The 27,854-nt window shown below is 40.5% G+C and overlaps 1 protein-coding gene and 1 pseudogene across 2 annotated transcripts in view; both read right to left on the bottom strand.

The window, feature by feature from the left end:
- Nucleotides 1–27,854, bottom strand: part of COL4A1 (collagen type IV alpha 1 chain) — a 389,221-nt gene that overhangs the window by 261,317 nt on the left and 100,050 nt on the right. For both annotated transcript variants that reach the window (XM_072992788.2, XM_072992838.2), the window contains exons 11-15: nt 25,656–25,691; nt 24,254–24,295; nt 11,605–11,694; nt 8,602–8,637; nt 7,541–7,600 (exon numbers count right to left, since the gene is read on the bottom strand). In XM_072992788.2, the coding sequence (XP_072848889.1) occupies nt 7,541–7,600; nt 8,602–8,637; nt 11,605–11,694; nt 24,254–24,295; nt 25,656–25,691 (264 nt within the window). The remainder of the gene's footprint in view (nt 1–7,540; nt 7,601–8,601; nt 8,638–11,604; nt 11,695–24,253; nt 24,296–25,655; nt 25,692–27,854) is intronic.
- Nucleotides 9,313–9,467, bottom strand: LOC140703469 (U1 spliceosomal RNA; annotated as a pseudogene).

Raw genomic sequence — 27,854 nt, 5'->3', positions numbered from 1 at the left:
CTGAATATAGGTACAGTAACAGTCTTTCCACGGACATTATTTTGACATCTTGACTCATTTTATTATGGAGGAGCCAGTAGAACTACAGGCATGGAAGGTTGCTAGGAACTCCTTATTCGAAGTTCTATAAATGTATTTGCATTTGGTGACCAGTTGTTATTCCTTTTTGTTTAGGCGCCCTCCCACGCATACATATTTGTGCATTTTCATTAATGCACAAGGTTACAGTGAACCCTCTACTTACAGAATTAATCCGTATTGGAACAGTGGCTGCAAGTCGAAAAGTCTGTAGGTGGAGTCTCCATTGACCTACAATGCATTGAAAACCAATTAATGCCATAACTGGCCATTTTTGTTCCATTTTGGTTCCATTTTTTTTTTCTGGTCTGTAGGGTTTTTTTTTCTGGTCTGTAGGCTTCAAGTTGAACCTAAATTTTGTGGCCAGAGAAGTCTGTAACTCGAAAAGTCTGTAAGTCGAGCAGTCTGTAAGTCGAGGGTCCACTGTAACCAAGCCCATGCTGATTGAACCATTTCCTCCCCCCCTTCGAAATCTGATGTATGCTGAGAGTGCAAAATTCAAAAGAAAAGTAAAGAAGTCCATAATTCTGGAGCTGAATGGTCATTTCAGTTTGTTGAGCTATGCTCAATAAGTCATTTGAGTGATTTTTCTGTAGTCTCTCATAAACATGCTCTGTGTGGGGCTGCCTTTGAAGAGTATTTGGAAACTTCAGCTAGTTCAAAATGCTACAGCCAGACTGCTGCCAGTCTGTTTCTGGGCCTAATTCAAAGTGCTGATTATTACCTATAAAGTCCTATACAGCTTTGGCCCAGGCTATTTGGAGAATTGTATTCCCCCCATATGAGCCTACCTAGCTTTTAAAATCTTCTGGAGAGGGCTTTCTCTTGATTCTACCACCTTCCCAAGCTTGTTTGGTGAAGACATGAGAGAGGGCCCTCTCAGTTGCTGCTCCCAGGCTTTGTAATACATCACCTGGAGAAGCCAGGTTGGCTCACTCCCTTGTCCTTCCATTGTCAGGCAAGGACTTTCCTTTTCAGGCAGGCTTTTCAGTGATAAATGTCTACTGAACACTCAATTTATAAAATTAGTTTTTTTAATGTTTTCAAAATATCTTTCATTAAAAAAAACTTGATTAATGTTAAATTGTTTTTAATATACTTTTGTATAGTATTTTAAACCAGTTATTATTGTATAGTTTTAACTGTTGTGCACCTCCTTGAGTCCCCTGTGAGGAGAAACATGGCATATAAACAATATAAATAAATAAATAGATAAAAATAATACATCACTGTGTGCATACCACACTTCAGAGTGAATGTCTCTTTTAATACACTTATGAGTTTAAATGGGAATTTGAATAAGGAGATGCAGCAACCTTCCATTCTCCTATACTATATAATTATTGCAACAATAATTGCAATAGACACTTTCCTCTGTCTTCTTGCACCATTTACTCAGTTCAAGTATTCTGGTAGTGGTGCCACAAACAGAATAGGAAAGAAAGACAGTGACTGCAATCCCATATATTCTTCCTTCTGTCTGATAGTTAGCATGTAAAGTGCACCAACCACCGATGCTGAAAAGGCTGAAATTGACCAATTCTATGAAGATTTACAACATATTCTAGAACTGACACCAAAGAAAGATGTTCTTCTCATTATAGGGGACTGAAATGCTAAAGTAGGGAGTCAAGAAATAAAAGGAACAACAGGTAAGTTTGGCCTTGGAGTTCAAATCGAAGCAGGGCAAAGGCTAATAGAGTTTTGTCAAGAGAACAAGCGGTCATCACGAATACTCTTTTCCAACAACGCAAGAGGCGACTCTACATATGGACATTACCAGGTGGGCAATATCGAAATCAGATTGATTATGTGTTCTGCAGCCAAAGATGGAGAAGCTCTATACAGTCAGCAAAAACAAGACCTGGAGCTGATTGTGGCTCTGATCATCAGCTTCTTATAGCAAAATTTAAGCTTAAACTGAAGAAAGTAGGAAAAACCATTGGGCTAGTCAGGTATAATCTAAATCAAATTCCACACAGCGGAATTGAAGAACAGATTTAAGGAACTCGATTTGGTGGACAGAGTGCCTGGAGAACTATGGATGGAGGCTTGTAACATTGTACAGGAGGCAGCAACAAAGAAAAGGAAATGCAAAAAATCAAAGTGGCTGTATAACGAAGCCTTAAAAATAGCAGAGAAGAGAAGGAAAACAAAACGCAAGGGAGATAGGGAAAGTTACAGAAAACTGAATGCAGACTTCCAAAGAATAGCAAGGAGAGACAAGAGGGCCTTCTTAAATGAAAAATGCAAAGAAATAGAGGAAAAGAATGAAAAGGGAAAAAAAGAGATATGTTCAAGTAAATAGGAGATAGTAAAGGAACATTTTTGTGCAAAGATGGACATGATAAAGGACAAAAATGGTATGGACCTAACAGAAGCAGAAGAGATCAAGAAGAGGTGGCAAGAATACATAGAGGAATTATACCAGAAAGATTTGGATGTCCCGGAAAACCCAGATAGTGTGCACCATGCAAAAGGCTGGTCTGGAGGAATTCCAAGCCAGAACTAAGCAAATAAAAGCGTGCTCCTTATATACTGCCCCATAGTGCTTCAAGCACTCTCTGGGCAGTTTACAAGTTAATTATGCAGGCTACACATTGCCTCCCCAGCAAGCTGGGTACTCGTTTTACCGACTTTGGAAAGATAGAAGGCTGAGACAACCTTGAACCGGCTACGTGGGATTGAAACCCAGGTCGTGAGCACAGTTTTAGCTGCAGTACAGCGGTTTAACCACTGCGCCATGAGGCATTAAGATTGTAAGAAGAAATATCAACAACTGCAGATATGCAGATGATACCACTCCAATGGCAGAAAGTGAGGAATAATTAAAGAACCCTGTAATGAAGGTGAAAGAGGAGAATGCAAAAAATGGTCTGAAGCTCAACATTAAAAAAAACTAAGAACATGGCCACTAATCCCATCACCTCCTGGCAAATAGAAGGGGAAGATATGGAGGCAGTGGCAGATTTTACTTTCTTGGGCTCCATGATCACTACAGATGGTGACAGCAGACTCAAAATTAAAAAACGCCTGCTTCTTGGGAGGAAAGCAATGACAAACCTAGACAGCATCTGAAAAAGCAGAGACATCACCTTGCCGACAAAGGTTCGCATAGTCAAAGCTATGATTTTTCCAGTAGCGATGTAGGGAAGTGAGAGCTGGACCATAAAGAAGGCTGAGTACCAAAGAATTGAAGTTTTTGAATTGTGGCGCTGGAGGAGACTCTTCAGAGTCCCCTGGACCGCAAGGAGAACAAACCTATTCAGTCTGAAGGAAAGCAAGCCTGAGTGCTCACTGGAAGGATAGATCTTGAAGCTGTGGCTTAAATACTTTGGCCATCTCATGAGAAGACTCCCTGCAAAAGACCCTGATGTTGGGAAAGTGTGAAGGCAAGAGGAGAAGGGGATGACAGAGGACGAGATGGTTGGACAGTGTCATCGAAACTACCAACATGAATTTGACAAACTCCAGGAGGCAGTGGAAGACCAAGAGGTCCTGGCGTACTTTGGTCTATCGGGTCACAAAGAGTCGGACATGACTTAACAACTAAACAACAACAACAAAAGTGCAAGGACATCTCAGAAATGTGTTTGGGAAACCCTGTAGAACTGCTGGGGTTGTGATGCAGAGAAAAAGCAGAGGAAGATCCTTTCTTCCTTCCATTCTCAAGCATACATCCATGGCACATCTATAAATGGAAAGAAATACTTGAGAAATCTCATTATATTCAGAATTTTATCCAATAAATTCCAGTTTCTGAAATTTTCTGTTTTATCCAGAAATTTCCAGTTTCTACAGAGCTTTACTTAAGTACTTGATCTTAAAAACAATGTCCTCAAAACATTATTTTAATGTTCAGGAACTTGCACCTTTATAAATTATTATGACCCAGTAAGGATAATATTGTGGAAGACGCAATATAAGCAGTCTTCCAGTCAGCCTACTAAGCTTTATACTCATAAAAATTAAATGCCTGAAATCCTATTGCATAGCTACACAAAAGATGTAACCCTTTGAAGTGAAGTGCCTGAAGTTAAGACATCTTTGTGCACATTCTGTGTTGCACACTTAGTTGTGCAACTCAATATAGAACAGATAATGCTTACAAGGATTTCTTAACTTCAGACAGTTCCTTCTGAGAAGTTGCACTGTTTCCATTATGCCAGCATTAACTAGACAAGGGAATTTTGTCCAGTAAGTTTCATGACATGCTCAATTTTATTTCCATGTTAAAGTGTTCAGCACCTAAAAGAAAACAAAATTCTTGTCCCCAAAGGGGGAAAATAGCACTATTGTCATATGTCAACAAAAAACTGTGAATTTTCTTTTCCAATCTATTTGGTGATTTACAACTCTAAATTCATAGTAAAAATAACAGAAAATGCCCAGACTCATGGTTTTATTTCCCCACAAAAAAATACACAATTTTTATAAGCAGACTTCTATCCATGAAATTTGCTGTAGCGTGAATGTTATTGTAGCATTCACCCTTATTATGTATATTCATGTTCTAGGCTATATTCATGTTCTAGGCTAACGTTGCTGAGAGGCAGAGCTGAGAGAAATGTAATAAAGAGGTCTTTAAGCAACCTTTATTGGCATAAAACAGTTAAAACATACAATCCAAAAATAAATTAAAATAGTGGGGGAAGTTTGGTTAGTTTTTTTGAAGTTTGGAGAGTGAGCACTTTAGCAAGAAACTCAGCTACTGGGGTCGTAGTTTCCAGAGAAAAGTCGTGGAGGAGGAAGCCTGTCAGAAGCTGGGGGGGACCAGAGAAGCCCGAGATGATTGGTCCTAGAATTCGGTCTCGGAGATCTCTAAACTTGGGGCAGTGACACAGGATATGCGAAACTGTATCGGGTTCTAATCTGCAAAGGTTACAAGTTCTTTTTTCGAAGGGTACTCGGGCATATCGCCCCTTGAGGACCTCGGAGGGGAAAATATTCAGCCGCGCTAGCATAAAAGCCCTCCTGGTTAGGGGGTTCAGCAGGGAGTGTAAGTAAAAATGTCCAGAGCCAAAGGTAGGGAAGATACCATAGTGGATAGGAGAGCATGTTTGGTTGATACTGGAGACCAGATGGATATACTCGGACTCCCATAGTTTCTCTTTAACAAGAGAGAGTGCCTGATCAAAATTGCTGTTAAAGATGGAATTTAAAGGTATACCAATCGATCCAAGTTTGGCTTCACATAACGTAAACCACTTGGATTGATAATGATCCTTAAGAAGATGAACTAAAAGAGAGTCTGGGTCTGTTTTAAAGAAAAGGCGGAGCCAGAATTTGAATGTGAGTGCCCACGCTACCGATGAGGGTAGATGCATGCCTAACTCTAGGGCTATAGTCGGTAGTTTAATTGAAGTTGGTATCCCTAGAATCCGGCGGTAAAAAGAGGCAGCCAGTAGATCTACTTTGTTGTCCATAGCATTTATCCAAATTGGGGCGCCATAGAGTAGGCGGTTAATCAGTTTTGCCTGAAAAATTCGGGTGGCAGCTGGAACAAACTGGTTCCCAGAGTTATAATGGAATTTAGTTATCGCACCAAGAAGGCATGAGGTGGATGCGATTGCAGAATCTCTATGTGTGGTCCATTTGAGTTGAAAATGGAATAGTAAACCTAGATACTTAAAGGATCTCACCTGTTCAATCTGTTGACTATTGGTTTTCCAGTGTAACGGCTTCCATGATTTTGAAAAGATCATAATCTTGGTTTTCTCAGTGTTAATAACAAGATCATTGCGTAAGCAGTAAGATTGAAAAAGAGAGAGAAGTTGTCTTAGACCAAGACTAGATACAGAAAGGAGAGCCGCATCATCCGCGTATAACAGAAGGGGAACAGGTATCTTATTTAGGAACGGAGCAGACTTTTCGGCTGGCAGCAGCTGAGAACGTAGATCTGCTAAAAAAAGGTTGAATAGGAACGGAGCTAAGATGCAACCCTGTCTCACTCCTCTGTTAATTGGGATCTTTTCTGAGATGGAGCCACTATAGTTAAAACGGACTTGGCAGAAGTTAGCGTGGTGTAATTTACGAATTAAAAAAAGAAGACGTGGGGGAATTCCCCACGCGGCTAGTTTTCCCCACAAAATGGACCTATTGACAGAGTCGAAGGCCGCTTTCAAATCAACAAAGGCCACAAACAGGTTCCCTTTAAAATGATATACATACTTCTCTGCTAAGAACGAGAGAGTTAATGCGTGATCCAGTGTTGAACTACCCGGGTGAAAACCGATTTGCTCTTGTCCTGGAAGGTTTATAGAAACGGACCAGGAAGTGAGATGGACCAGAAGATGTTTACTATATAGCTTTCCGATGGTGGAGAGTAAACTGATCGGTCTATAGTTGCCCGGGTTAGAAGGGTCGCCTTTTTTAAAAATAGGAACCAGGATGGAGGTGGAGTCAGTAAGAGTTAGTCAGAGTCAGAGCGAGTGAGAGAGGGCAGAAGGAGATAGAGTGTGGTATTTGGGAGATCTGAGGTGATTAGAGTGTAAAGTGAATAACAACTGTTATGACAAATAGAAGGTAGAGATTGATGATAATAGAAGTTACCTATGGTTAATAATAATAACATCTGTAATCAATAAAAACGTTTTATTTAAAAGACAGTGAAGTTTGGACCTGCGTCTTCATCCTTCCATAATTAATGTTGATTCAGTGATCAACTGGTGGCAGTAAGTGAAAAGGAGTATTGGTTTGCCTTCATGCGCTCTGTGTTTGGAGGGCCAGGCAAGACAAGGGCGAACGCCACAGTTATTTTCTAAGATATTTAATTTTACTTCTCATTGGGAACTCTGTTTCCCTGAAAATAAGACCTACACTGAAAATAAGGATTTTTTTAGAAAGGACATGGTGGTGCCTGCGGGTTAAACTGCAGAAGCCTCTGTGCTGCAGGGTCAGAAGACCAGCAGTCATAAGATTGAATCCACACAATGGAGTGAGCTTCCGTCGCTTGTCCCATCTCCTGCGATCTAGCAGTTCGAAAGCATGTAAAACTGCAAGTAGATAAATAGGTACCACCATGGTGGGAAGGTAATGGTGTTCTGTGTCTAGTTGCGCTGGCCATGTAGCTGTCTTCGGACAAACGCTTGCTCTACAGCTTGGAAACGGTGATGAGCACCACCCCCTAGATTCAGATATGACTGGACATTTGTCAAGGGGAACCTTTACCTTTAGGGTTTTTCAGGATGCTCATAATATAAACCCTACCATAAAACTAGTTAAGTGAAACCCCGCCCTCCACCATTGTGCAGCAACCAGAAGAAGATGACATTACTGTATTTGAATAAATATAGATTATTGTACATGAAAAAAATAAAACTTCCCTTGAAAATAAGGCATAATGCATTTTTGGAGCAAAAATTAATATAAGATCCTGTCTCATTTTTGGGGAAACAGAGCATATTTTATAAGATCTCTAAATAGCTGGATAGAAAAAAGCATAAAACTCATACATACATACCCATGTACCATGTTTTCCAGGTTCACCTTTCTCTCCTTTGATATTCAGTCCTGGCTCTCCCTTTAAAAGTACAATTTATATGTTATGTTATTCATCTCCTTTGCAAATTTAACTTCAAACTCTAAGACATTCTACACTCTAGCTAAGGAGCTGGAGGATATGATGGAAACCTCACTAGGCTAGCATAACATCAGATATATTCCTGCTATGATTGTTACAAAGGTTTTCCAGACTACAGATTTTCAAATTTTATCTCCCTTCAGCACCACTCACCCTGAGCTTTGTCCCCCTGCCAGAGAAACTGAGGAAGCATAATAATTTGTGAGACTTAAGCCAATGAATAGCTGCTGTGCCAGAGAAAATATACCAGGAGAAAAGCTAACACAGGACAGAAACGACTGAGGCAACAGTGATGACATAGTGGTAATGACTTGTTTAATATCCTATATTCACTAAGGCCACTAACACACCATTGTGTTAATGGCACAATTTTACTACAGTGCATAGAATCTCTCCGCCACCCAAAGAAATCATGACATAGTAGATTTAGTTTATTTTCTCCCATTAGGAAAGGGATTTATTTGGGAACTTCAAAGTAATTCAGGTATTTCGAGGCCTAACCTTTCCCCTCATGAGATTGAGACAGGGATTTGCCATCTATCTTTGGTGGTGTGGATCCATCCCATGGGCTAGAAGTGCTCCATCAATAGTTTCAATAACTCATTTTTCTTTGCTTACTGAAAATAAGTTACTTTTGCTTTCTAAATTTTGTTATTCCCACCCAGTGGCAAAAAGATAAATGTAGCTAAGGTAGCATAAGGTGCAGCAAATTATAGACCAATATTTTGTATTCTGTTTATTAGCAATTTTGCTTGTCTACAATTTCAATCACAGAGCTGCTTAACTGGGAATAAGTGTCACTAAGTTCAGTGAAGCTTACTTTAGAGCAGACATGTATAGAATTCCCAAGATAGGTTGCTATCATCACTTCTTCACCAAAATGACAGCCTTAAAAAGTTCCTGGCCATGCTAGAAAAGTAACTTTTACAAACTATACTTACTGGTGGACCTGGATCACCCCTTTCACCAGGATCACCCTATTGGAAGGGGGGGGGGAAACAATTAACACTGAGTCTTAAAACACTCTCTTCCATTTCAAACATAATTTTCTAAAGGCATTTTAAACACTAAACAAAAGTAGATGACTGATACTTAATGCTGATGGAAGTACTATTGCAACTGTTTGACAGCACATTCTCTCAGTGAAGATTAAAATCTGTCAACAGGCAACCTCTCAATAATGCACAAGAGGCAGCCAAGTATGAGAAAGGCTGAAAGAAATGGGCATGTTTCGCCTGGAGAAAAGAAGACTGAGCACTTTTCAAATACTTGAAAGGCTGTCATACAGAGGAGGGGCAGGATCTGTTCTCAATCATCCCAGAGTGCAGGACACATGATACCCTATTTTTTGCTCCATAAGACGCACTTCCCCCCCCAAATAGTGGGGGAGAAAGTATGTGCGTCTTATGGAACAAATACAGAAAAAAGGGGTTCAGCCACCACCACCCAGAAACCCCCTACTGCCATGCTGGGAGGCCTCTGAACTAGCACCAGAGACTGCTTGCTGTTTGGACCCCACCATTTTGCACTGCTGGCTTTCCAGGATCTGCTTCCTGCAGCCCACCTGGAAAACCAGCAAGGCCAACAGGCCTATGGCAGCACGCAGTGAAAATAGCCAAGGACCAAAGAGGAAAGAGTAATTGTAGAAAGAACAGGGGAAACCACAAACACAGTCCCCCACTTAGGCAGTTGATTTCCCCACATTTGGGAAAATCACAGGGGTCAGCACATCCAGAATGCAATAGATGAGCCTTACCCCAGAAAAACCACTTTTACAACAATGGCATCTCCCCTGCCAGGTATGAGTTGGAATGTCCCCTAAACCACCTGCCCTTTTCTGTGCTCTGTCCCCCAAAGGCATGGTGACCTCCGGCTGCACCTTCTGATCAGAACAGGGCTGCACAGCTCCAGTCCCGAAAGAGGCCAAGAGAGCTACTCAGTGTTTTGGGGTGCCCCACAGGACCCCATCAGGGGCTGGATGTTCCTCCCACAATCCTCCAGTGCACAGATATTAGCATACCTAATATGTGGGGAAGGCAGGGAAAGCGGGGTAATGCAAACTTTCAGTTAGTGAAGAGGCTGCTTGTCTGCTTCCTTGCTAGCAGTTAGAGAGCTGGGAGAGAGACCTGGGACTGCCTGGTATTGTCATTTTAAAATATAAAATTTAGTTTAAAAGCTGTTTGTTTGGGGTTAGTGCTTGGGTGAAAAGGTGCTCCATTTGAGTTGAAACCTGCTTGTGTAGAAACGTGCATTCTTGTCTTTAAAATCTGCTAGTTTTACTTTAAAAGCTGTTTGTTTTGGGTTAAACTGTGCTTGGGTGAAAAGTGCTCCGTTTGAGTTGAAACCTACTTGTATAAAAACGTGCATAGGGGTACTTGCTTTAAAAGCTCTCTGCAAAGCCTTTCAGACCAGCGCCGATCAGCTGTTAGGTGGGGAGAGGGGAGGGAGAAGGAGCTGGGAAGAGCACGGAGAAGAGCACAAAATGGCTGCCGGCTGCCTGCTGGCTTTTATTTATTTATTTATTTATTTATTTAATTTATACCCCGCCTATCTGGCCCACCAGACCACTCTAGGCAGCTTCCAAATATAAAATCAAATAATAAAACATAGACAAATACATAATAATCAAACAAGAACATCAGTAAAGATAAAAAGGAAAAGTAAGAAAAAATCAAGAGTTGGCTGGAGGGAAGGCCTGAATAAACAGCCATGTTTTTAATTGGGTTTTAAAGGTGCCCAGCGTGGGGGCCGCGCGAATCGCCGGAGGGAGATTGTTCCAGAGGCGAGAAGCCACCGCCGAGTGGTGTTTAGGGCTCTTTTTTGGCTGTTCTGGGGTCTACCAAGGCACTGTGAAGAGCAAGGCTCAGTCTACAGTACTTGGTAAGTGACTTTCTTTTAAGTTTTTTAAAAAGTTTCTGACCTCCGCCCCCCCCTAAAAATGCATTAATTAATTTTCAATGCATTTTTATGAGAAATTTAGATTCAACTTGCAAACTTTTCAACTAGTTCTAGGCATCTAATAGAGAATGTATTTCCAAAGGGTGTTGTAGCAAGGAAACTAACTGTGCCTCCTGACTTCTAACTGGATTACAGTACCTGCTTCCTGATTTCAGCTACTATAGTTTGTATTCAGTTTTTTTGGCTTTGTGTGGCCTAACCTGTTGTGCCTTGCATGGTATAGATGTTCAATTATGTCAGAAACCCGAGATTTGGTCTTATGCTGAGCATGTGCTACTGCTGGTGAATGGGTTAAGCTTTGTGTTGCTGTTCTTTTGCATAACCTAAAGTAAATAAGGAAAACCAGCTGTTAAACAGTTTAACTCCACTATTTATCCTCCACACAACTAAAAGGGACCTCTCAATGCAGTGCCAAATCAGACAAACCATTTCTAACTTAATATAGGCTTGAGCTCTGCTGGGCAGAATTGCACAACAATCTCATCTGTCATTGAGACATTTCTATAAGCATGGGGAGGAGGTGGATGAAAGGAAATGTAAAATATAGGTAGAGTGGTATAGGTCTTATCACTGGCTGATAATGGTCTATATTAATGCCACTGTTCACTTTACATGGTTCAAATGTTATTCTGTTATAGTTTATTAAATATTCTATTACACTATTTGGTTCAGAATATATTTTCCCTGTGTTCCTCCTCTAAAAATTAAGTGCGTCTTAATGTCCGGTGCGTCTTATGGAGCAAAAAATACGGTAATAGGCTCAAGCTACAGGAAGCCAGATTTAGTCTGAATACCAGGAAAACTTCTGAATGGTTAGAGCAGTATGACAATGAAACAAATTACCTCAGGAGATCATGAGTGCTCCAATGCAAGTATTCAAGAGAAAATTGGGCAACCATCTTTCAGATCTACTTTAACTTGGATTCCTGCATTAAGCAGGGAGCTGGACAATGCCATAAATATATCAAGTCAATATACATGCTTACCCTCTCTCCACGTATGATTGTGGTCCCTTTTTCTTGCTGTTGTGAAGCAGCTCCTTGGGGACCAGGAGGGCCCATGACACCCCGTTCACCCTATGGTTTCCCCAAGCAAACATAAAGATAAATGAAGGAACAAGAAGCATCACCATACACAGCCCCCTCCAAAAGGGGGGGGGACATAATACACAAATAATTAAAGATCTCAATTAGAAATGGGGGTATTTGTATTCGTATTTGAATACGAATATACCCGCGCAGCTGGATTTAATGAGGGGCCAGCCCCTGGGGCCAGACTGTCCACTCCTGTGTCTGCCAGCAGTGGCCTTGCTCATACTTTCAATCACTCCCGGATACCTGCTCTCTTCCTCCTTGGCTGGCCACATGGCAGCTGTACAGGGAGACTTGTCCTCTCTCCCCTGCCTGGAGTGGCTAGCTGAGCAGGAAGAGAGCGGCACTCTGGGACTGATTTGAAGGATGAGCGAGGCTGTCACTGGATGTATGAGTGGATGGTCTGGTCCCAGGGGCCAGACCCTTGTTAAGTCTAGCTGTGCAGGGATATTTGTATATGATTACCATAATCTCTAATCTCCATTTATCTGATCAATTATTTTCTTTTTAAATTAATGATCACCAAGCAAACTTGGATACAATTACCCAGTATTCCCAAGATATAACATTATATATGACCAATTCACCTGAGCCTGATCCTTTAGAATAAATGTAATGAGTCCTGCAATAAGAATAGACACAGAGCCATGGAAATAAAGCAAAATTTATTTTTTCTGATCTTTCCATAGAACCATCCTAGTATTCCTGTTTAAGAAAATGAGATACAAATAGAAGTCACAAAAATGGTTTAGGATTTTTTAAAAGTCAGAGAACATATACATACAACTTTCTCTGATCTCTGTAAATATTTTCTTCCTAATTTGAAAGCTGTAATAAAAGAAAACATATACAGTGGTGCCTCGCTAGACAGTTACCCCACATAATGGTTTTTTCGCTGTACGATGGTTTTTTTTGCAATCACTATGTTTACACAGGACAAAACGCTTTATGATGATCAGTTCCCTGCTTCGGGAACTGATTTTTCGCTTAACGACGATCAAAACAGCTGATCGTCGGGTCTTCAAAATGGCCGCTCGCTGTGCAAAATTGCTCCCTGCTGTGTTTTGGGACGGATTCCTTGCTATACAGGGAGCAGAAAATGGTTGCCCTATGGAGGATCTTCGCTGGACGCTGAGGTATTTCGTCCACTGGAACGCACTGAATGGTTTTAAATGCATTACAATGGGCTTTTTTATTTTGCTTGACGAGGATTTCGCTCTACAGTGAATTCGATGGAACGGATTATCCTCGTCAAGCGAGGCACCACTGTATTCTAGAAATATGTACAGAAGAATAAGAAATTACAGCATTGTCACTTTAGCTCTGGTAATGCAGAATCCCAAAATCTGAGGGGGAAAATGTATAGAAGATTATCATAAATATAACTATTTTAATTACATGTGGAAATCCTGGTGGCACAGTTTAAACTAAAAGGAAGTTTCCTGCCCTGCCGTTGCATGTTTTGAGACTCCCTATGGCTCTCTTTTTCCATGAAAAAGCCTTAGGGAGCCTCACGACAGCATTGGGTCCTGAGGCTCCCAAATGCTTCATCACAGAATTCAACATTTTAAGACCAAGAATTGCACCTGGATTGCTACTGGCAATCCTGATCTCAATGCCTGTGGTCCAGCAGAGATTTTTGACTAATAAAGGCTCCTTCCCATCTCCTCCATCTCAAGATTCTCTAGGGCAGAGGTTGTCAACCACCAGTCCCCGGCATGGTGCTGGTCTGTGGCCTGAGTCGGACTGGGCTGCAGAGCCAGATCTCCTGCCCCCCCACTTCCCTCCCTACAGCTGTTTTGTGTGCACATGTGCCAGTGCTAACACTCCCCCCTTTCATGCATACGAAGGGGTGGGTGGGCACATGCAAGGGCGTGCAGGTGCTCCTGTGCATGCACGAAGGGATGGGGGAGCGCTCATACTGGCGCTGGTGTGCACAAACACAACAGGCTGCCCTGCCTTCCTCAGCGGCTCAGCCGGTCCGCGGTCCCAAAAAGGTTGGGGACCGCTGCTCTAGGGCACAAGAGGCAGCCTCAGAATCTATGGTAGAATAGGAACCTTTCTATTTGTTTAAGTTACATTTTCCAGCACCCAATCTGGGTAACACCAGAATAAATTTAAGCAACATAATTTCACACTGTATGTTCATTCAAATAATTTTGACATTCTGAAAATATTACTTTATAAATTACAGAAACAGTTAAGTAGGACAATGCTATTAAACTGAAATCTGGACATTCAGTAGAATTTATTAGTTCAATCAATTTTTAAATCAAAAAGTCCAATATTCTCTCTATTTTAAATTTTTATTTCTTACAGCTTTCAATTAAGATTGCTGAAGCATCAATGCAAGAGGATGGCTTCAGGCTTGTATTAGGCATGCCTACAGCCAAACCATGGTTGCTTTTTGATTAAAATAACAGTTATGAGCCAGGTGGAATGCATGTTGAAGTCACTCTGCTCCAACTCATTGCACTTGCCATATTTTATGATCATCTTTCTGGAAATTGGAAAAGTTACCTTTTGAACTAAAACTCTAAGAATTCCCATACCATGAATAATGGTGGTAACATTTCCCATTTGTCATGCCCAGGAGACAGAGTAGAAGAGGATTTTTAATAGTAAAGGACACCTTGGGTGGGCAACTTTTCTAGATTCTAGAAAATTCTAGTCTACTTTAGTAGGATTCGAAGACTAGAAGCTGCTAGTTCATCAGCTGGCAAGGTCTATGACAGCAAGTGACTGTTATCAAATGTTGACTCTGGAGTCTGCACACTTGGCTTGTCTGACTTTACAATTGGACTGTATTTATTGAGACTCTGCCTTTGTTTTGCAGACACTGACTTCGTATTCTCCTTGCCTGATCTGTTTGCTTTCTGAGTGAAGCTTCACTGGTGATTTCTTTGGATTACTTGACCCACCTATTTTGGCCTGCTACCTGGAAACAGGACACAATCTTTGATTCTTCCATGGAAGGTGAAGAGTTTAATAAAATGCAATATAATTCATTGGGAGCCTAGCAATAGGGATGGGTAAGGTGCCTTTAATAGTCAAAAATTGCAGCCAGATTGCTGCTGGCAGTCTTGATCCTGGTGTCTGTGATCTGGCAGAGAATTGCTGTTCCCCCAATCCCAATGCTCAAAAGGTTTCCAAAGGACAAAAAGGAGCTTTAGGAAGCCTTAGAACCTGAAAAAGCACAATAAGAACTTTTTATTAGTTTAAATTAAATATTTCCAGCACCCAATATGGGTTACAATAGAACAAATTTATGCAACAAGATTTTGCTCTATATGTTACTGCGGAAATAATTTTGAATTTTGAAAATATTATCTTTTTAAGATATTGAAGAAGCAAAGTAATATTTTGGTACAAGTCTTTCGAGTGCATATATTATTTTAAAAAGTATCCAAAAATTCTGCTGTTACAGTCCAAGCATCTGGCTGCTTAGCTGGATTTTGCTCTGTGTGTCTAGTATTATGAGTGACAGAGAGTGTGTGAGTTCCAGAAAGACCAGCACCCCAGACCTGAGAAGAAGATAGAGAAATCGCAAGGAAAGATGGGATGGTGAGCCTGATACTAATCTACAAAGAACTGCAAAAGCCTATCTCACAGCCATAAATACTGCACTCCCAAAGCCAACTACACCAGAGCACAGAGTGCTGTCCTCTGAAGATGCCGGCCACAGAGACTGGCGAAATGTTAGGAAGAACAACCTTCAGAACACGGCCAAAGAGCCCGAAAAACCCACAACAACCATTAGATCCCAGCCGCGAAAGCCTTCGCAAATATATTGAACGCCTCTACCGGGAGGAAACAGTCAGACAGACCCGGAGACTGGAAATACTCCAAAGCAAAAGAGCACACCTACTATGTTCCTTAACATTCTAGTACGCTGCAGAGACACAAAAACCATACCAGCCTTCCTCAGGACAAAAAGGACTGTCATTTCCCTACAGGCCAGCCACATCTACGACTGCCTGGAACATGCCCTCCTACGGGAAAGAATCCACACAACCCACAAAAACCTGGACTCCACAGACAAAGAACTACTAGGCCTACACATCACTATCAGCCAAAAAATGAGAACTCAAGATTGGGGCAAGATTGATGCCCTCTCGTACAAAAAGATGGAAAAAGAAATTATAAACCACACAGCCAGACAAAAATAGAAATTCAACAAATGCCAAACAAGCCAACAAAAACCTACACTAGATACCACACGCATCATCATCAACTTATTGGGACGCCAACTCTCCCCAGAAGAAACCTCAGTCTTAAGCAAAGGAGAAAATTTTGCAATCACACCCAGTAAAATTCCTGTGGAAGACATAATTGCCAATGTGGAATCAGCATTATATCATCTTCCAGAAGAAAAAGCAGAGGAAATAAGAGGGGAAGTGACTAGGATCCTACGGAAAGCAAAACCCCCCAAAAGCAACGTAACAAAAAAGGAGAGAAATGCCATCAAGTCCCTGAACTCAGACCTGGACATCATCATCCTGCCAGCAGACAAAGGCAACGCCACAATAATCATGGAAACAGAAGAATACAAGGACAAAATCAGAGAACTTCTAGACCCCACCACCTACAGAAAACTGAAACGGCACCCAATCAACAAAATCACAAAACAAACATGCTGATCAAGAGTTCCTCCATGCACCCCAATGTCCTTCAAAGTGTCTACAAGACAGAAGCTCTCCCACCAAGACTATACGGACTTCCCAAAATCCACAAGGACTCAATCCCACTCAGGCCCATTGTAAGTTCCATCGGCTCCCCAACATATGAATGAGCCAAACACCTAGCGACCCTCCTAGAGACCCACATTGGACAAACCTCATCCTACATCAAAGACTCAGGACATTTCATAAGCAAGATCAGCACCCTAAAACTCAACCCTGGGGACAGACTGATCAGCTTTGATGTAGTATCCCTGTTCACTAAGGTACCGATAAAGGACACCCTGACACTCATCCAGCAGATCTTTCCAGAAGACATCAAGGCCCTCTTCCAACACTGCCTAACGACCAGCTATTTCCAGTGGGATAATGAATTCTATGAACAGACAGATGGAGTGGCCATGGGCAGCCCCCTCAGCCCGGTTATAGCAAACTTCTACATGGAGCATTTTGAAAAACTGGTCCTGGCTTCGGCACCCCTCGCACCCACAGTTTGGTTCCGATATGTGGATGACACCTTTGCAATTTGGAGTCACGGTGAAGAAAAATTGGAAGAATTTCTCAACCATCTCAACAGCATCCACCCAAATATACAATTCACCATGGAAAAAGAAATAGAGGGCCAGCTCCCGTTCTTAGATGTCATGGTCCTATGCAAAACTGACCTCCGACTGGGACACAAGGTCTACAGAAAACCCACCCACACAGAAAACTCTAACCATCAGCCACAGCAAAAAAGAGGCAAAATCAAAACACTGGTAAACTGTGCAAATCGGAACTGTGAAGCTCAGTTTCTTAACACTTAACTCAACCATCTGAATTGGGCCCTACAGGCAAACGGCTTCTCTAATAATGAAATCACAAGAGCCATCAAACCAAGAAAAGAAAACCAAACTGAAGAAGAAAAACAGCTACCCATAAATAAAGTATTTCTGCCATACATCAAAGGGGTCACGGACTGCATGGGGAAACTTTTGAAAAAACACAACCTACAAACAGTATTCAAGCCCACCACAAAAATACAACCAATGTTACGGTCAGCAAAGGACAGAAGGGACCCCCTCACCACTGCAGGAGTATACTGGATACCTTGCAGTTGTGGCCAGAGTGGAACCACAAAACGAAGCATCCACACCAGAATCAAAGAACATGAGAGACACTGCAGACTAAAACAACCAGAAAAATCAGCAGTAGCTGAACATGCCCTGAAACAAACTGGACATGAAATTCTATTCCAAAATACTGAAATACTGGACAACACCAGCAATCATTATGTCAGACTGCACAGGGAAGCCACTGAAATCCACAAGCACTAGCAAAACTTCAACAAAAAAGAGGAAAGTGTGAAGTTCAACAAAACTTGGCTCTGAGAGGCGGGGCTTTGTTGCGGTGCTGCCAGTAACTCCAGAGAAGAGGTCTCTCTGGAAAAACTGGAACCGTCCCGTCCGGGATCCCCCTTTTGAAATGGGGATCGAAGGAGAGACTAGGAGAAGTCTCTCTGAAGCAGATGGTGAGCAGCAGCAGAAGAAGAATGGGAAGCAAACCCGGACTTCTTCCCTCTGAAGAAATCACCGTGCACAGACCGGAGACGGGGAGCCATATTTATTGGCACTGAACCGTGAGCAACCCTTAACCGGGGGAGAAGAAAACAGCCAATATAAGCTTAAAATATATAACAACTAAGTAAGCCAAAGCCTCTGATTTATGAAACAGCCTCATTAAGCTGAAAATAAGAATAAAAATACTCAGCTGAAAGAAGAAAAGCAGCGGCGAGCCTATCTTATCAGTCTACTTCAAAAGTGAAAGTAAATCTCCTACCCAAGTGAACTCTTAATATAGCAGGCTGATTTCAAAGCCGAGAGAGTGAGACGGAAAAATAAATCTTATGTTTCTGGAAAAGAATCCCAGACGATAACACCATCTGACAGGATTTAAGAGATTTGAGTTTTGTGAACGCAGTTTGGCTTGGACATATTTCTCTTTGCCCTTTTCTGGACTTGGTGAACTGTTAATAACAGAATTTGCTGGTTTTCTGGAGAAGGAGCTGACATGGTCGACTGGACTAAGGACTATCAAGGGGTTAATGGAAAGATCATAAGACGGGCTTCAAGGACAATTACTGAACAGTTTGGGACTCTGTGATTGTTGTTTTGCTTGTTGGACTGTCTGGAAGTTTGAGAATAGAAGCTTGCTGTACTCAGGAGAAGAAGAAATAATTGTGACACGGTTCTATTTGATTCTGAACTTGCTGGGTTAAAAGCTGATTTTTATATTATAATATTTGGATAAAGATTGGAGGGAGATTTAAGGGGAGGTTTATGATGAGGGGTTTGGAGTGTTGATAAAATTGTGGAAACTGTTGAAGGATATCCAAGGGGTGAGCATTGTGATGAGATGTGTTTTTATGGGTAAGCCTGTCTCAATAGAATCCATTTTAAATTAGGATTTCTGTGTAGTTTCTGAGATGAGCCACAGCGGCTATCTCTTATCTAGTTACTAAGGAGAAACATTCCTGGTAGCCAAAGCATTTCTGTAGCTCTCGTAGGAATATGGGGCGTGACCTGTCCAGAAGTTTCTTGCCTTTGGGAACTCTGGGAAGAAGAAGCGATGGAGGAGAGAAAGTAGTGTGTGTTCCATCATGGATTACAAATAGTTTCCTCTGCCATGGACTGAGGGGAAACTCCTGGATTGTATCTACAACAGCTTGTGAACCCAGGACACGTGAGATGGACTATGTTACCCTTTATATTAGTTAGCATAGTTTCATTTCTTTATTTTTCTAGCTGGAGTGGGGGAGGAATTATCTGTGCCTTGTATTGAAAATGTACCAACTAAACATTTGGTTTCTTTACTTTAACAACTTTTATTAATAAAACAGTAATGATTGATTTCTATCTAGAAGCATTGTTTCTTGTTCAGACTAGCTGAGGAATATTAATTGGCCTTATATGTTCGCTACCAAAGATTTCTAGAGCCCAGATTAATCTGAGTATATCTCATGGTTATGTCTGTGTTGGCTATTTGGCTTATTAAAGGAGTGTGGCTTTTGGAGAAGAAGGAATAGACAAGACCCGGCTGAGATCCCCTGGGCTGTACTCAGCAGTATTGTGGTTTGTCTGTCTTTCGGATCCATCCCATTCTCCGGAACCCCGCGAACGTCTCCTTGGAGATATGGGCGGTGTTTTCGCAAGCATTGTGGTTAAGGGCATAGTATTATCTATACAAACCCCAAAGCCTGAGATGGCCCCCCAAAATTTAAGACAACAAATGGAGACTGGGTCTGTTCAAGCCCAAAGTTTTGGAACAGCGGTACAAGAAATAGAAAAGGAATGGCAGATTACTATGCAAAAGATAATAATAACAGGGTTTTAGCGAGTGAGTGAAGATCTTAGCAAAATAGAAGATTTGATGAAAGTGACGAAAGTGGGGACAAACTGAAATGAAGCTGTACAAACTTTAGAACCGTCTTTATTAGGCATGACACCAGGCAACATAAATGGGATAGAGAGATATTCAGTGACCTATGCAGCTTCTAAAATCAAAAAGCATTATGTTAAAAATCTCAGGGAAGCAGAGATACTGAAAGAAGAGATTCTTATTGTGAAAATACGGGAAGTGGAAAAAATATCAGATGGGTTGAAAGATTGTTCAATTCAAAAGGAAACTGAACAATGGGATGTATTGTATAAATGGCTGCAGTTATCAGATAGTGTTGGAATAACATAGAATCAAACTAAAATTAAATGATAAGATGAAAGCAGGAGTGTAATCAAACTGTGAAAAAGCAAAAAGTTGATTTGTAATTGTAATATGAATTGATCGGATGAAGGTATACTTTGTGTTCTCCTATCCCCTACCCCTTTCCCCCTCTTACCTGTTCCCCTTTACTTCTTGTATTCCCTACCCCTGTCCTCAAATAAATACTTAAAAAATGGAAAAAAACAAAACAAAACTTAGCTCCCAGCTCTCAAAAATACAGCGTGCAAAAGGTCAATGAACTCTACCCAGCCACAAGGACAGGGGATCACTACACACAAAAGACCAGCTAATGACACCCATCAACCACAGGAACAGATAATCTCTTCTCCTTAGCACAACAATACACCCACAACAATACACACTAATCACCCATCTACAGAAAAAGACAAAAGCCAATCTCCCAGCCATAAATATTGCACTCCCAAAACCAACTACACCAGAGCACAAAGTGCTGTCCTCTGAAGATGCCGGCCACAGAGACTGGCGAAATGTTAGGAAGAACAACATTCAGAACACGGTCAAAGAGCCTGAAAAACCCACAGCAACCATTAGATCCCGGCCGTGAAAGCCTTTGCGAATATAATAGTACAACTACTGTTGAACTACAAATGTGTTGTTGAATAAAAACCACAACCATTAATTTACCATATTCCCTTCTGTTTCTTATAATTTCCCTTCAATCATGTCATCACCCAGAGAATGGGAATACTAATGAGGCATTATGGAAAATCTATTAGGCATAAGATTTTTTTCAGAAAGAGAACAGACCAAATTGCATGCAGTGGTACAAATAAAAATATAGAATATAGTATGACAGTTTAGAGAAAGCAGTGCAGTTGTAACATTTCCAAAAAGAAAGAGTGAGTAAATATATACATTACATTATATAAATGCGTATCCAAAAACTCAATAATTAATGGATTGAGTTTTTACGTAAAATGAATCTACCTTATTTTACACTAGAAGATGTGGACAGACTGAAATGCCTGAAACTATGGAGGAATTGCTAAAATAAATAATTGTAAAAAATGAGCCCCAGGTAAGGATAACACAGTAATATGCCCAGGCCGGGCCCAATTCAAAGTGCTTGTTTTGACATATAAAGCCTAAAAGGCTTGGGCCCTGGATACCTGAAGGACCGCCTCCTTCCATATGAGCCTACCCGGCAGCTAAGATCTAGCCAGGGGGCCCTTTTGAAAGAGCCGCCCCTCAAGGAGGTAAGAGGGATGGCTTGCAGACAAAGGGCCTTTTCAGCAGCTGTCCCCAGACTATGGAATGCCCTCCCAACTGAAATTCATCTGGCGCCGACATTGATGACATTTCGGTGCCAGGTCAAAACCTTCCTGTTCCAGAAGGCTTTTAATTGAAATAACATCAACTGTGGGTCCTGATGGCAATTTTAATGGTATCTTAGTCATTTTATCTTTTATTGTATTTTAATTGAATTTTAATTGTTGTAAGCTGCCCAGAGACCTTTGGGTAGAGTGGGCGGCATATAAGTTAAACAAACAAACAAACAAACAAACAAACGAATGAATGAATGAATGAAGAAATAAAAAGATTTTTAAAATAAAATCTGTATTTTTTCAGTTTATTGAACAAATAAATGTTGTGAGAAAAGATAACTTACTTAAATTCCTTCATTGGCAAAAAAATCCATTAAAAAAACTTAACAAAACCTAAATTTTATTGATATTTAATATGACTTATTCAAGATTCCACAATACAGTTAAATAAATTTGGAACAAAATTGAATAGCATTATTTTAAAAGTGCATGGGGAGGGCTACACTGGCTTTTAAAAGAAAGAGGAATCATTTGTGAATCTCCATAGGCTAATTAACAAAATCTTCAATTGTTTTAAAGCCATTTGGAGTAATATTTTAAAACACACAAAAAAGGCCTCTAGTTGTACAGACTTGGTTTATTCATACTAAAGTTTGCATACGTTTTAGTTTAGCCTAGAAAACTTCTTTATTAAGAGGGCGAAACTAATCCTTGGGAAAGGAGTACGACAAGGCTGTATATTGTCTCCCTGCTTATTTAACTTATATGCAGAATACATCATGCAAAAGGCTGGACTGGATGAATCCCAAACTGGAAGCAAGATTGCTGGAAGAAATACCAACAAACTCAGATATACCCACAATACAATTCTGATGGCAGAAAGTGAAGAGAAATTTTAAAAAACCTCGTAATGAGGGGGAAAGAGGAGAGCGCAAAAAATGGTCTGAAGCTCAACATAACAACAACAACAAAAAGATCATGGCCACTGCTCCCATCACCTCCTGCAAATAGAAGGGGAAGATATGGAGGTACTGACAGATTTTACTTTCTTGGTCTCCATGATCACTGCAGATGGTGACAGGAGCCACAAAATTAAAAGATGCCTGCTTCTTGGGAGGAAAGCGATGGGAAACCTAGACAACATTTTAAAAAGCAGAGACATCACCTTGCCGACACAGGTCCACATAGTCAAAGCTATGGTTTTCCCACTAGTGATGTATGGAAGTGAGAGCTGGACCATAAAGAAGGCTGATCGCCAAAGAACTGATGCTTTTGAATTGTGGTGCTGGAGGAAACTCTTGAGAGTCCCCTGGACTGCAAGGAGAACAAACCTATCCATTTTGAAGGAAATCAACTCTGAGTGCTCACTGGAAGGACAGATCCTGAAGCTGAGGCTTAAATACTCTGGCCGTTTCATAAGAGAAGACTCCCTGGAAAAAACCCTGATGTTGGGAAAATGTGAAGGCAGGAGGAGAAGGGGACGACAGAGGATGAGATGGTTGGACAGTGTCATCGAAGCTACCAACATGAATTTGACCAAACTCCAGGAGGCAGTGGAAGACAGGAGAGCCTTGGCGTGCTCTGGTCTATGGAATCACAAAGACTCGGACATGACTTAACGACTAAACAACAACAAAACTAATCCTACTGTCTCTGTATAGCTACAACACATTAATTCCATATGTTGAGGTGCCCACTGTCGTCATATTTTCATTGTCCCTTGAGCCCACTTGATTTATTTGACCTATATGGTATAATGCCAAAAAGTAAAATTTAGACATGTGCACTATAAAAATGTTAATATGCAGAGGTCATATTATTAATACTATAAAATTCTTAAAAAGTGTTGGTAAAGGTTCCAGATTTGTGTAGAAAAACTGGACTAGAATCAGAGTATTAAAAAAATTAAATAAATCATAGTGGTCAGGTTTTAATTTGAAAAATGAACAGAAGAATGTTATAAACAAAACAAATTAATTATATAAAACAATTATCTACTAAAATATCTATGTCTAGACATAATATTGTATTTCATAGCCCTAAGAGCTTTGACAAATTAATACAGTTTCTTGTGAGTTGATGCTGATAAGTTCATAAGAAGGGAAAGAGTGGTGACTAAATTCTCAGTATTTCATTTCAAAAATATGTCAGTACCCATCACCTACTTCCAACAGGATCTGCCCATCCTACAAGAACATCTCAAGTAGGCTGGCTGAGGATACTAACCCTGAGAGAGGCCTGGAGAGAAAAGACAAGAAACCTGGCCTTCTCAGTGGTTGCTCCTTCGCTGTGGAATGAACAATTTGTTCACTCCTGCAATTCGTCTGGCCCCTTTACAGGTGATTTTTAAAAAGTCATTAAAAACCTTGTTATTTTGGCAGGCATTACAAAATATTATACCTGCGGATTAAGATGAGCTTCATTAGCCTACTTAATCAAGTCCACAATTGTGTTTTAAATGTTTTTATAGAAATATACTTTTATGCTTGTGACTGTACTGTTTGTTTGTTTGTTTGCTTATTATGTTTATTTTTTGTTCTATTAAAGCATTTTTGTTTGTTGTAAACTGCCCGGAGTGGCTTTCAGCAAGATGGGCAGTATAAAACTCACTCACTCACTCAATCTGTAAACATGTACACTGGCCTAACCCCATGGATGGACTTGCCTTCTATAACCTTTTTTTCATATAATGAAATATAATGATCAACCTACCATTTTGTCTAATAGATTCCATAATAATTGCTTGGGTTATATGTTTGGGGAGGATTCATTGCATTCAAAGCAGCATCACAGAGGGATAGGAGAAGTATGTTCACTTACCTTATCACCTTTTGGTCCTTCGAAACTCAGTCCCATGTGACCCTGATTATGCACAGAAGACAAATTTTAGAATGGAAAACTTATTTATGAACCAATTTTTTAAACGTTCTGGCCTGTAGCATGCTTCTGAACCAAAGACCTATCTGGCCTAGTCTCCTATTTCCTCTCTCTCTCTCTCTCTCTCTGTGTGTGTGTGTGTGTGTGTTTGTGTGTTTTGTGCTGTCAAGTTGGAACCGACTAATAGGGCTTTCAAAGTAAGTAAGATATTTAAGGAGTAGTTTTACCAATTCCACTCCTTCAATCAGTTTTCATGGCCAAGACAGGATTCAAACTCTGTTCTTCAGAGTCCTGGTTAGAGATGGGAGCTTCATATTGGTCTCCTGAGGGAGATAAACATGAAGCTCCCAACACAGTGGCCAATTTGATTGGTCCCTTCCCCCCTGAACCAGGTGTCCACTTTCCACTTGTGAAGCATGTGGCCATCGTTCTTTGCGCCACGCCAATCATGGAAGTAGCCTGGCTGGGGCTTCCCTACCCCCCTGTGCTGCTGACCAAAATGGCGAGGGGACGGGATGACAAGCCTCCCCACTTAGCTGCTGATTGGTCAGCAGTGCAGGGAGGCAGGACGCCCCAGTTGTGCTACTTCTACAATTGGTGCAGTGTGAAGGATGATAGCCCTCCACACCACACTGCAAGTAGTAAGTGGATGCCCAGTTCGAGAGGGAGAGTCCAATTGGATTGGCCACCGGTGATGATGAGCTTCATATTCCTCTTGCATTCATTACACAAATGTAAAGCTCCCACCTTTAGTCCTAGTCCTATTTACTATACCACACTGGAAATCCCATTTCGTAGGGGCTTTAAATGACTGGTTGCCCAAGAGGTATTTTAAAGGCATAATATTATTCTCTTGTTTTACTTGTGTTTTTAATATTGCTCTTATTTATGAGTTTCAATGTAATATCTATTTAATGCTTTTAAAATATTGTAATAATTTCTAACTTAGAATTTAACTTCTTTTTTAAATACTTTTTTAATGTAAGCCGCCTTAGATCCTTTAGGAAAAAAGTGACATGTAAATATATTAAATATATAAAAAATAATAAATAGGGCCAATCAGATGCTAATGAAAGGCCCACAAGCAGGTCATGAATGCAACAGTCTTACACTACTGCTGCTATCTCACAGTACTCCTCCTAACCCTGGAGGGAATATATTGCCATCATGACTAGTAGTCATTGACAGCTTAATTCTTCACTTGTCTAATTTTCTTTTGAAGCAATATAAATTGGTGGCCATAAATACATCTTGAGGATGAGAATTTAATGGTTTCTCTACATCCTATGTGGAAGCAAGTTTTAAGGATAAGCATTTCAACACTGCTCAATAAAAACAGTCTTACCTTTTGACCTGGGGAACCAGGTGGACCTGGAGGACCCTGTAAAAAAAAATCTGTTAATATTATCCGATGTCCTTGTTTCAGGCTTTTCCCTTTAAAAAACAAAACAAAACTAGTAACATGATAGATAGGAACAACTTCACACTGCTTCTTTCTCTGGATTGATACTGAACAGACGTTGCATGTGATGGAATTATGAGTTTTCATGGGACAAATATACTCAATTGAAATCTATGGACTTTACACACTTGGCTTATCTGTGTATGTATTTATTTGTTACAGTCAATGACCAAGAAGATAAAAATACATTATTTAGATAAAATCACATAATACAATACCTAAAGACATTGGACACAAGACACCATCGATGCACCATCTCTTTTAAGGCATTTAAGTTAAAAAAGAAGTTCTAAGTTATCCAGCAGCATTGAAGGATATGAAAGCTTTTAAAATATCACATCAACCATATGCTATAAGATGAAATTAAGAGACACATATAGTCAACAGTATGCCTCCCCAGCTTTCCTAGAAAGTAAAATTAAACAAGAAATTTCTAAGAAGGGTGGCTTATCTGTATTGTTCTTCCGCAAGGAAGCAAAGATCTTTCTTCGCGAAGGCTTTCACTAAGATCTTTCTCTTCAGGCAACCTTACCTTCAGTGCCTGGCTGCCTGAGTAGGCTGTTTAGATGAACTGTTATGCTTTGAATGTGTTTTTAGTATTATTTTTGTTTACCATTTCTCATAGTGGTATTTGTATTCTTCTAAAGGAAAAAAATGGGGTAAAATATTTTAAACAAACAAATTTGTTGTGATTTTTGTCTTTGTTTCCTGGACTCCGGACTTCAGATTCTTCTTGCTGAATCTGATTTATGTCTGAGTGAAACTTTATTGGTGATTTGTTTGGATTGCTTGACCTGCCTAGTATGGCCTGCCACCAAGAAACAGGACACCGTCTTTGATTCTTCCCCTTCCATGGGAGGTGAAGAGTTTAATAAAGAACAATATAATAAAACTGTTCAAACACACCAGCTATTTTCAAAGTTAAGTGTAATTTTGCACTTGCAGAGACATGGAAAAGTAACACGGGTATGGTTCTGAGGTATTAAAACTAGACCAGAAGGTTCTGGAGGTTTGATAACCACATATGAAAAATATCTTGTTTTGGTGAGTGATTAATATTCTCTTTGACACTTGCATAAATATTTTCAGTATCATCATCTTTGCCATTTGTACCTGAAATGCAGACTTGAACGAAGGTTATGTTGTTAGGTTTTCCGTGACTTATATTATTTAGTCAGACTTGCATTGTGTCCCCTCACAGCCTGTGTCACATCTCACCTCACTGTTTGAGCCATGTAATTTCTTCCAAGTTTCTCATTTCTAGAGTAAAACACTTTGTACTTATCTGATTGAAAATGTTCTTTCGAGTCCACTTTAGCTTGCTCATTTGAAAGACTGCAATGTTTAACCATTCAATTTCTTGTTTTATTAATCTGATGTCTGACATTCCAAGTAACAAAACAACAACAACAACAACAATATATCATGGAGCTTCAGACCTTCCTTTTGTATCTGTGTGCATGATGAATTGAATTGCCTTTCAGCTTCAGAAGTAGTTTTAGAAGAAGCAGCTGTATTAATCTGTGCTAGCATATCAGGCTTATGTCTGAGGAAGTGGAGTCGTCCAGGAAAGCTCACGTTAAAATACAGTGGGGTCTTGACTTAAGAACGGCTTGAGTTAAGAACATTTTGACTTAAGAACCACTCTCATAGGAAAATATTGACTTGACTTACATACTTGAAAAAAAACCACGTGGGAGGCAGGGAAAGTGCAAAATTTGAACTTTTAGTTAACTGTTGGCCAGTGAAAAGGGTGCCTGTCTGCTTCCTCACTCCTCCCAGCGTTTAGAGAGTGGATTGGGGGTCTTCAGACTGCCTGGTACTGCCTGGACTGTATTTTCCCTGCCTTCCCTGAACCTTTCTTGACCTAAGAAAAAAAGAAACAAAATATCCCCCTCTAGTGGTCGAAGCCAGAATAGCAGCTTCCCATTAGTTTCTATGGACGGAAAAGAGCAGATACGGATCAAATGGTTTTCAATGCATTCCTATGGGAAATGCAGATTTGACCTGAGAACTTTTTGACTTGAGAACCGCCTTCCAATACGGATTAAGTTCTCAAGTCAAGACCCCACTGTATAGCAG

Source organism: Pogona vitticeps, chromosome 1, assembly GCF_051106095.1.
Source record: "Pogona vitticeps strain Pit_001003342236 chromosome 1, PviZW2.1, whole genome shotgun sequence".
Lineage (NCBI taxonomy): Eukaryota > Metazoa > Chordata > Lepidosauria > Squamata > Agamidae > Pogona > Pogona vitticeps.
Note: the sequence above shows the minus strand (reverse complement) of the source record. Positions and strands in the feature narration are given on the sequence as shown.